This window comes from Chiloscyllium plagiosum, unplaced genomic scaffold (genome assembly GCF_037043375.1).
Source record: "Chiloscyllium plagiosum isolate Xiang-an unplaced genomic scaffold, Cpla_swu_hap1 HiC_scaffold_32, whole genome shotgun sequence".
NCBI classification, from domain to species: Eukaryota; Metazoa; Chordata; class Chondrichthyes; order Orectolobiformes; family Hemiscylliidae; genus Chiloscyllium; species Chiloscyllium plagiosum.
In genome coordinates, this window is record NW_028270170.1 from 36,332,221 (window position 1) to 36,342,353 (window position 10,133).

Sequence of the window (10,133 nt, forward strand, 5' to 3'; positions counted from 1 at the left end):
GTTTGTAAGGTACTTTTGTAATTGTCAAAGTACAGTCGCTATGCTCCAATGCAATGTAAAATGGTCGAGTATATTTAAAAAGCGATGGTGAACAACTTCAATCCAAGAATGAATTTTTTTTCAGGTGAACTTAGTTTCGGTTCCGATTACAAACAGCAACAGTTAATTATAGAAATGAATGTTTCAAAGCATTTAAAATATAACACCCGCTCTGAAAGTGCGGATGCAGTTACAGCTAAAAGTGACTTGGAGAGATTTCTTGTTTTAGCGGAATATCCCGGGATATCGCTCACACTTTCCCAGATATTCCTCACCCTGCCCCCTCTCAGTCTGACCCGCTCTGTTTACAAACTCCCCTCCCTTTCGGAAATGACAAAACGCGTCACTTTCCCTGAGACACTTTCACTTTGGAGGAAGTTGACACGATGTTCATTTCCAGAGAGAAACTGACATGGACACTATCCCGGGAGAGAGAGCAGGCAGAAACGATGAAAGGGTCGGGAACGGGATCACTTTCGGAGTCGGATTCGGACCAGATCCTGATGATTTCACTCCGACTCTGAAAATGGTTCCAGAATCTCAGCGGGAAATGAGAACCTTCCTCCAGTGAGGGAGCGGATTGTGACCCAGGTGAATGTGAGCGGAGACAGGGAGCAGCAGCCGGTGAGCCAGGCCTGGGAGCCGGGCTCCCTGTCATCTCCAACCCGGGATGTGGGGTCGGGACAAGCGCGATGTGAACACACCGGGACACAGGGGATTCCTGCAGTCGGGGGTCTCTATAATCCGGATTGGGACATCCAGCCCCCAATACCCAGCCTGACTCCCCCTGCCCCAAGTACAGAGCCTCCCTCTACACCAGCTCAGTGCCCGATGATCTGAACACACTCAACATTCCGCTGCAAACCGAGCGCTGCTTGCGATTTTCCAGCCGGGATTTCCCAGCCGCTGCTTCCGGACTCTCCAGCTTTTCGATTCCTGACCTCAGAAAGAAACCGCACCAACTCTTGATCTCCCCGCAGCTCCTGCAAAATCCCTGGAAGCGGTTTTCACTTTTCGAATGTAATGTGCCCCATTAAAGCCGCCAGCTTGGCAGTGCCAGTGAGGGCAGCCAGCAGAGCCCAGGCTCACACTCACAGCACTCGGCAACACAGGCGCCCGCTCCCGGATCCCAATCCGCTCCGATTGAACATTAACCGCTTTCTCAGCTCCCACCTCGGTGCTACCTTCTGGCTCGGTGCAGCATGGCTCTGGGGAGGATTTGGAGATTTTGGACGGTGCTGGTGTTGTTGTCCGGGACCCTGAGTCTGGGCTGTGAGAGGCTGCACTTACAGCAAGTTCTCAACACAGAGACTCTGAGCAAACTGCATGAAATGGTGAGTTTCAGCTGATCGGAATCTCAGTGGTTCTGCTCCCGGCTCAATGTCAGATCAGGGAGAAATAGTTTTTAATTTTGTGTCGTTACCGCTCAGTGATTCTCCAGGATCTCAGTTTCTGGGAGTGAATGTAACCGGGACTGTTCTCTCCTCTCAGGGCGGTCCCTTTCCCGGACACTGTTTAAGGCAGAGGTTCTCCCTGAAAACCAAGCCCTTGGACCTGGTGAAACTTTCGGAAGGAATGGAGGTAAGTTAAAACTCAATTCATTGCATTCAGGTTGGATTTTTACAGAAAGTATGTGTGAGATTAACGACACGGTCAGAGAGTTCGCCACCGCAGCAACACGTCTGAGTCCTTGTGTTTCGCTCATTCACTAACTGTATCCTTCTTTGTTCAAATACTTGGAATCTCCTTATGTCAGTCTCACCCCCTGAAATTATGTCAAGCCCTCTCCCCAGCTCAACCCAAACACCAACTCTACCCACCTCCCAGCTCAAGCTATCTTGTTTCCTCAAACCACGCTTCCCGCTCACTAACTTGACCACTTTTTTCACAGATTCTCACATTCACATTCATCAGAGTTCCCGAAACTTTCTCAAATTATCCAAATTTAATATTCCCTGAAAAACCTTATTCCCTCCAATCCTGTATGGCACAGTCTTGGACAGTGTATTTCCCTCTGAAGATATTCCATCCGATCTATAGCGATTGGCTGCGAGATGTGAACTTCAGGGGCCAGTTCACTCCTGCAATCACAGCACTGCACTACACAGAAAGATCCAATGTCTGATAAATCGTCAGAGTGAATGAATTCAACAATAAATCCAGTTTACCTCCCCCATAGTCTTCTCCATTGACTCTTTATCCACGTCTGTATGGAAAGCTATTTACGAATCTGCTTTCTCTACGAGGTCAGTAGACACAGTCAGAAGATTAATATTCACAAGCTCCAATATGTAGCTGCATCGACACTTTCTGTAACATAATGCCGTTTTGCAGAGATGACTTTTAAGCATTTTTTGTGGCTATCCATTGACCCATATTTTTTCTACTTGACATTTCATGAAAATTTATTATTAATCCGTTCATGGAATTTGATCATTGCTCTCTACAACGTGGACAGACCAAGATGCTTTCACATTTCAGAGCTCAGTAAAGAGCACGTGAGACTGGTACAGTCCGTTCAATGTGACCATTACATTCTATGTCTATACTCCACTCGAGTTTTTTCCCCCTGCTTCTAGCACTGTCCCTGGCTGTCCTTTCTACTTCAAATTTTCTATTTCCCCTCAAATGTATCGATAATATCCATTGCACGACTGGTCGCTGAATTGTGAATTAGTACGTTACCACTGGACTACCGCAAGGACGCTCGCTCAGCGGGACTGTCACTGAGAGTCACACTCTTTGCTTAAAATTCAACCCTTTCACTCACCAAAGAATCCCCTTCCTGCTATCTGAGTCAACGCATCTGGGCTTCTGCTCACAAGCCTCACTGCGTGTTTCTCAACTGTCTCTCATCTGTCCATGTTATAGCCAAATCCAGAACAACTAACATCTTCGCCACACTATAAATGGGATTTACTACAACGTTGTAGGTTTTCTGGCTTCTTTCAGCACGTATTATTTCATTATAACAACAAACTCAGATGTAATTAATACGAACCGGGTGACTTTCACGTTCCATCTGTTGGCAATACTCGATGACTATTTCCTTATCTGTTTACTCCCTCCTCAAATTCTCATCAACTTCCCACCTTACTGTCACTTTTGATGCATTTGCTTTCTACTTACAGTGTATTCAGCTTAATCATAGAGATGTACAGCATGGAAACAGACCCTTCGGTCCAACCCGTCCATGCCGACCAGATATCCCAATCCAATCTCATTTCAGCTGCCTGCACGTGGCCCATATCGCTTCAAACTCTTCCTATTCGTATACCCATCCAAATGCCTCTTATATGTTGCAATTGTATCAGCCTCCGCCACTTCCTCTGGAAGCTCATTCCATACACGTACCACCCTCTGCGTGAAAAAGTTGCCCCTTAGGCCCCAATGGTTTATATCTTTCCCCTCTCACCCAAAACCTATGCCCTCTCGTTCTGGACTCCCTGACTTTGTCTATTTACCCTATCCATGCCCCTCATAATTTTGTAAACCTCGATAAGGTCACCCCTCAGTCTCTGATACTCCAGGGAAAACAGCCCTAACCCGTTCAGCCTCTCCCTCCAGCTCAAATCCTCCAACCCTGGCAACATCCTTCTAAATCTTTTCTGAATGCTTTCAAGTTTCACAACATCTTTCCGATAGGACGGAGACCAGAATTGCACACAATATTCCAACAGTGGCCTAACCAATGTCCTGTACAGCCATAACATGACCTCCCCATTCCTGCACTCAATACTCTGACCAATAAAATAAGGCAAAACAAACACCTTCTTCACTATCCTATCTACCTGTGACTCTACTTTCAAGGAGCTATGAACCTGCACTCTAAGGTCTCTTTGTTCAGCAACACACCTGAGGACCTCACCATTAAGTGTACAAGTCCTGCTAAGATTTGCTTTCCCAAAATGCAGCACCTTGCATTTATCTGAATTAAACTCCATCTGCCACTTCTCAACCCATTGGCTCATCTGATCAAGATCCTGTTATAATCTGAGGTAACCCTCTTCACTGTCCACTACACCTCTAATTTTGGTGTCATCTGCAAACTTACTAACTGTTCCTCTTATGTTGCATCCAAATCATTTATGTAAAGGACAAAAAGGACCCAGCACTGATCCTTGTGACACTCCACTGGTCACAGGCCTCCAGTCTGAAAAACAACCCTCCACCACCACCCTCTGTCTACTACCTTTGAGCGAGTTCTGTATCCAAATGGTTAGTTCTCTCTGTATTCTGTGAGATCTAACCTTGCTAACCAGTCTCCCATGGGGAACCTTGTCGAATGCCTTACTAAAGTCCATATAGATCACATCTACCACTCAAGCCTCATCAATCCTCTTTGTTACTTCCTCAAAAACTCAGTCAAGTTTGTGAGACATGATTTCCCATGCACAAAGCCATGTTGACTATCCCTAATCTTTCCTTGCCTTTCCAAATACATGGACATCCTGTTGCTCAGGATTCCCTCCAGCAACTTGCCCACCACCGAGGTCAGGCTCACTGGTCTATAGTTCCCTGGCTTGTCCTTACCACCCTTCTTAAACAGTGGTACTATGTTAGTCAACCACCAGTCTTCTGGCACCTCACCTGTAACTATCGATGAAACAAATATCTCAGCAAGAGGCCCAGCAATCACTTCTCTAGCTTCCCACAGAGTTCTAGGGTAACCTGATCATGTCCTGGAGATTTATCCATATTTATGCATTTCAAGACATCCAGCACGCCTCATCTATAATATGGACATTTTGCAAGATGTCACCATCTATTTCCCTACAGTCTATATCTTCCATATCCTTTTCCACAGTAAATACTGATGCTAAATACTCAGTTAGTATCTCCTCCATTTTCTGCGGCAACTTGAGGGGCCCTATTGTCTCCCTAATTATGCCTTTGTCCTTAATCTGTTTGTAAAAATTCTTTGGATTGTCCTTAATTCTATTTGCCAAAGCTACCTCAGGTCCCCTTTTTGCCCTCCTGATTTTCCTCTTAAGTATACTTCTACTTCCTTTATACGCTTCTAATGATTCACTTGATCTATCTTGTCTATACCTTACATATGCTTCCTTCTTTTTCTTAACCAAACCCTCAATTTCTTTAGTCATCCAGCAGTCCCTAGACCTACCAGCCTTTCCTTTCACCTTGACAGGAATATACTTTCTCTGGATTCTCGTTATCTCATTTCTGAAGGCTTCCCATTTTCCAGCCGTCCCTTTACCTGCGAACATCTGCCCCCAATCAGCTTTTGAAAGTTCTTGTCTAATTCTGTCAAAATTGGCCTTTCTCCAATTTAGAACTTCAACTTTGAGATCTGGTCTATCCTTTTCCATCACTATTTTAAATCTCATCGAATTATAGTCGCTGGCCCCAAAGTGCTCCCTCACTGACACCTCAGTCACCTGCCCTGCCTTATTTCCGTAGAGTACGTCAAGGTTTGCACCATCTCTAGTAGGTACATCCATATATTGAATCAGAAAATTGTCTTGTACACACTTAACAAATTCCTCTCCATCTAAACCCTTAACACTATGGCAGTCCCAGTCTATATTTGGAAAGTTAAAATCCCCCAGCATAACCACCCTATTTTTCTGACAGATAGCTGAGATCTCCTTACAAGTTTGTTTCTCAGTTTCCCTCTGACTATTAGGGGGTCTATAATACAATCCCAATAAGGTGATTGTCCCTTTCTTATTTCTCACTTCCACCCAAATAACTTCCCTGGATGTATTTCTGGGAACATCCTCCCTCAGCACAGCTGTAATCCTATCCCTTATCAAAACTGCCAACCACTCCCCCCCCCCCCCCCCCCCCCCCCCCGACCTCTTCCTCCACGCACCCCACCCCACCCCCGGCCCCCCTCCTCTCTTGCCTCCTTTTTATCCTTCATGAAACATTTGCATCCTGGAACATTAAGCTGCCAGTCCTGCAGATCCCTGAGCCATGTTTCTGTAATTGCTATGATATCCCAGTCCCATGTTCCAAACCATGCACTGAGTTTATCTGCCTTCCCTGTTAGGCCCTTTGCATTCAAGTAAATGCAGATTAATTTATTTGTCCTCCATTGTCCCTGCCTGCCTTACTGTTTCATTCTTCAGTCATGTCATCCCCAACACAGAAGAGATTGTATATTTTGTTCTCTCATCATCCTGGTTGTCTTGCATTTGCACTTTTCAATAACATATTTAGCTTCCTTTCTGTGATTTGCACTAATCAAGCTCCATACATTCTGGTTACCCTCATTTTTTTCTGAGTTGTCCTCCTTGATTGAGGCTGGTTCCTTATTGTGTGCAAAACGGAATATAAATCATGCACAATATTTTCTGTTTCATTCTAACCTCTATAATTTTCAACAACAGAAACACCAACCAGTGATGTCTTTTTCCACTGCCTCACATTCCCTCTGGACATGTCCCCAAAGCTTCGATTTAAAGATTTGCATTCCTCATTTTCCATTGATCTGATAACTTTTGAATCTTATGTACATTGGACTTAACATTCCATAACTAAACATCTGCAGGTTGAACATTTAATTATTATTTGCTGCTTGCTTTACTTAATCTAACATGAACCCAAGACAATCAGGAATAAAGTCCTCTCTCTTAACCTTGCGTGTTTTGCTCAGACTCAGGAAAGGATTGAGATTATCCATCAAACCCTGCACCACATCAACAAGATCTACAGCATGAACTTGGGTTCTGTCACATGGGCCTGGGACAAGGTGGAAAACTTCCTTCTCCTTCTGGATCTACAGCTGAGAGAGTTGCAAGACTGTCTGAGGAAACTGGGATCGGACCACAAAATGAAGAGAAATGCTGCCATTCAACATTACTTCAGGAAACTGGAAAAGTTTCTCAAACACAAGGTATGACAATTCAGAACTAACTGTGTAATTCCTGGCAAAGCAATACGTGTCTCAACATTTAACTCTATTTGTTCTCAAATGCATTTACTTGAATATTTTGACCTTTTCAGAAATTCAGTGACTGTTCCTGGGAAATCATCCGTGCTGAGACCAGAGCCCGTTTACAACAGTTACTTTTCATTATGGCTCAAGTCAGCAGAAGAAACTGAAAAGAACACACTGCAGACCAGAACAATGAATATTTATTTCAATGACTTTGCATTGCAACTATCCATTTGTGCTTATAAGAAATGTTATGTACTTTTGTAACAATAAGAACAATGAGAATGTTGGTAGAGCTATTTATTTGAATTCACAGATATTTATTAGTTGTGTTATTTTCACTTCTTGCAATGTTAAAGTTTCACTGTGTATGAAGTCTGTTTAGGAATATCAGACATTTAAAGACATGGGCTTGCACTTCAGTGATGTTTGAACCACATTTTCCTTGTCATTTATGAACTCCTATTTGCGAATCTTGAAACCCATCACAGTTATTCTAACTTATTCGTATTATTGACATGTTGTCTTAATTTATTGGAATGTAATAATTTTGTGGAATGTGCTATGTAACTTAAAGATGTTAATTTATTGCTATTTATGAGAAATTGGAGAGGACACTATTTTTCAAACTGGGAATTTTTATACTGAATAATAGTTCATTGATATAAATAAATTTGTTTTAATAATATTGCACATTTGCAGAACTGACATTTATTTTTGATTTCTGTCATTTAACTTTCTGACACGGAGTATAAATGCAGTTAGTATTTTTGTCTTCAACCTGTTAATCTTAGTCCTCCACATCTCCAGTTTCCATTTTGCACTATTGAATTCTCCTCCCTCCTCAGACCCACAAATCCATTTTGAACTCCACTGGCCCATTGCCGTCTGAAACCATCCTCCCCTCCCCTTCCCTCTGACTCCATCACCTCCCAAAACCTACTCTTATTATGTATTCACTATCCCTCATCACCTTCCGCTCTCCAATGCTGTATGCATTGGACTCAGCAAAGGTCTCAGTTTTATCCCTCTGCCTCCCCATCTTAATTGATGTCAAGAATGACATATCACCTTCACCTCTGTGCCCATTTCTTTGGACATGAGTTCCTCTCTACATCCCACATGTCCTCTACATCCCACCTCCTACACTCTCCCATCACCTAGAGCCCTCCCTCTGGCCTTCTACCTACACTCAACGTGTTCATTGAGAACTGTCAATGTGACATTGATTGCACCAATTTCTCTGACCCCCTCACCCATTCCAACCTCTCCTCCCAGGCACTGACTGCACTCCATGCTCTCAAATCTAACCCTGACTTGGAAATTAATCCTGCCAATGAGGGTGGTGCTTTTGTAGTGACGCAGACTGATCTCTACATTACAGAGGCTGAGCACCAGCTCTCAGATACATCCTTCTATCTCCCCCTGAGTCATGACCCCACCAGTTAGTGGGCTCCAGCTGTCTCCTTTTACCATGTATTATGAACTACACCACACCCTACCATAGGACATCTGGTCATTGTGCCAAGTATGGTCACAAACCTCATTTCGTCTGACCATCTTTCCACTTCTACCTCCTGGCAGGCAATTGTTTCTGCCTGCTCCTGACCCACAAATCTCATCTCTTCCTGCCTTAGCTCTGTCTTTTCTCCCCTGGTTCAGTCCCTGCCCAGTTATATTTGGATTCCACTGTTGCGTTATACCAGCTTTGGAATTTCCAGTTTGCAGGCTCAGGCTGCCTCATTTTACCATGTTTTATGGACTAGGCCAGACTCAGACTAATTTAAGAAGGTAGCCCAGACTCTTTAACTTTTTCTTATTTAAAAGGCAGCTGTGATGTGGATGTTCCTGGTGTGATGCAGCAGGTTAAACCACTCAGCTTTAAGCAAAACAGAGGTTATTTAAACACCACAGTTGAAACACAAACAAAAGAAAACATAATTCAGAGTAACTTCATTATCTGAAAACTCAGCTGACTCAGCCTAAGGTATATTCACACACAGGTACTTCTAGGCAGGAGAGATTTCAGTGAGAAAAGTCAGTCAAGAATCATCTGCTGAAGCATGAAACCTTTTGTCTGCAGCAGCTTCTGTGCCTGCTGCCAGCAGCAGCTGCTCTGCTACAACTAAAACCAAACTGGAATTAAAATAGATCCGGGAGGACTGGCCACTCCTCTGCCATTGTTAAACTAGGCTCTTTTGGAGACATTTCAGCACTTCTGCCTTCATGGTCTCTCTTTAAAGAAAAGCCCAAGGACAAAATAACCTTGCTAAAGTGACAGCATCCTCACACATGGACATGCAATCCCCCTGTTGAATTGCTTCGGCGCATCTTGTTGGCAGTACACATTGCTTCCACTGACTGACAGTAGTGGAGGAGTTAATTTTTGTGGACGTGGTGATAATTCTTCTCAGCAATATGGATACTCTCGTATTTTCCCACATTATAATGCACCTGCATAATTTGGCCCACTGACTTAACTTGTTGCTTGTTCTTTGTATGATGTTTGTGTCCTTCTCACAATATGTTTTTTTCATCTTCCATTATGCAATCCGCAAATTAGTGTGCGGCTTCAATCAAATTATTAACAGGGATGGTGAGTATTTAAGAGCCCACCAGTGATCCCTCTGACATGCCACTAACTGACCCCAATCAGTATCATAAAACCACGTTTAATTCTCTTCATTGCATTCCGTTTGATAGGCCACTTTCAGCACAAATTGCTGAACAACTTTCCTGCATTTGAAGTGTCTACTTTTCATTTTTTGTTGGTTGGACCTTGATAGGTATTTGGTCATTATTATAAATGCAGTTTATGTTTGTGATCTGGTCGCACACACAAAACTGGTCTACCTGAGGATGCAGGTATTATTGCCAAAGGTTGCAGGCCTTCGAGAACTCGCCAAAATCTAACCGGGAGAGTTTGGGTGTTATGACAGCAACATGCACATATGAAAGCGTTGGAGTTTGCAATGGAGTTTTGTCATTGTTAAATTATAACCGCTGTGCCTCAACGTAAAATGGGCCAGTTTTATTTGAAAAGTTGTGGTCAACAATTTCTTTTTCAGTTAAAGAGACTTTCGGCTTCGAATACACACAGAAATATTCAAATTATTAAAAAAATTAATATCTCAATACATTTAAAATAAAACACCTGCTCTGAAAGTGTGGGTGGAAATTCCAGCTAAAG

At 43.3% G+C, this 10,133-nt stretch overlaps 1 protein-coding gene across 1 annotated transcript; it reads left to right on the forward strand.

The window, feature by feature from the left end:
- The first annotated feature begins 505 nt into the window (after positions 1 to 505).
- On the forward strand, positions 506 to 7,752 carry LOC148141805 (interferon alpha-F-like). The gene is made up of 4 exons (XM_087977653.1): positions 506 to 1,373; positions 1,531 to 1,620; positions 6,662 to 6,901; positions 7,012 to 7,752. The coding sequence occupies exons 1-4, from the start codon at positions 1,242 to 1,244 to the stop codon at positions 7,108 to 7,110; spliced, it is 561 nt and encodes a 186-aa protein (XP_087833779.1). The 5' UTR covers positions 506 to 1,241; the 3' UTR covers positions 7,111 to 7,752.
- Positions 7,753 to 10,133: the final 2,381 nt, after the last annotated feature.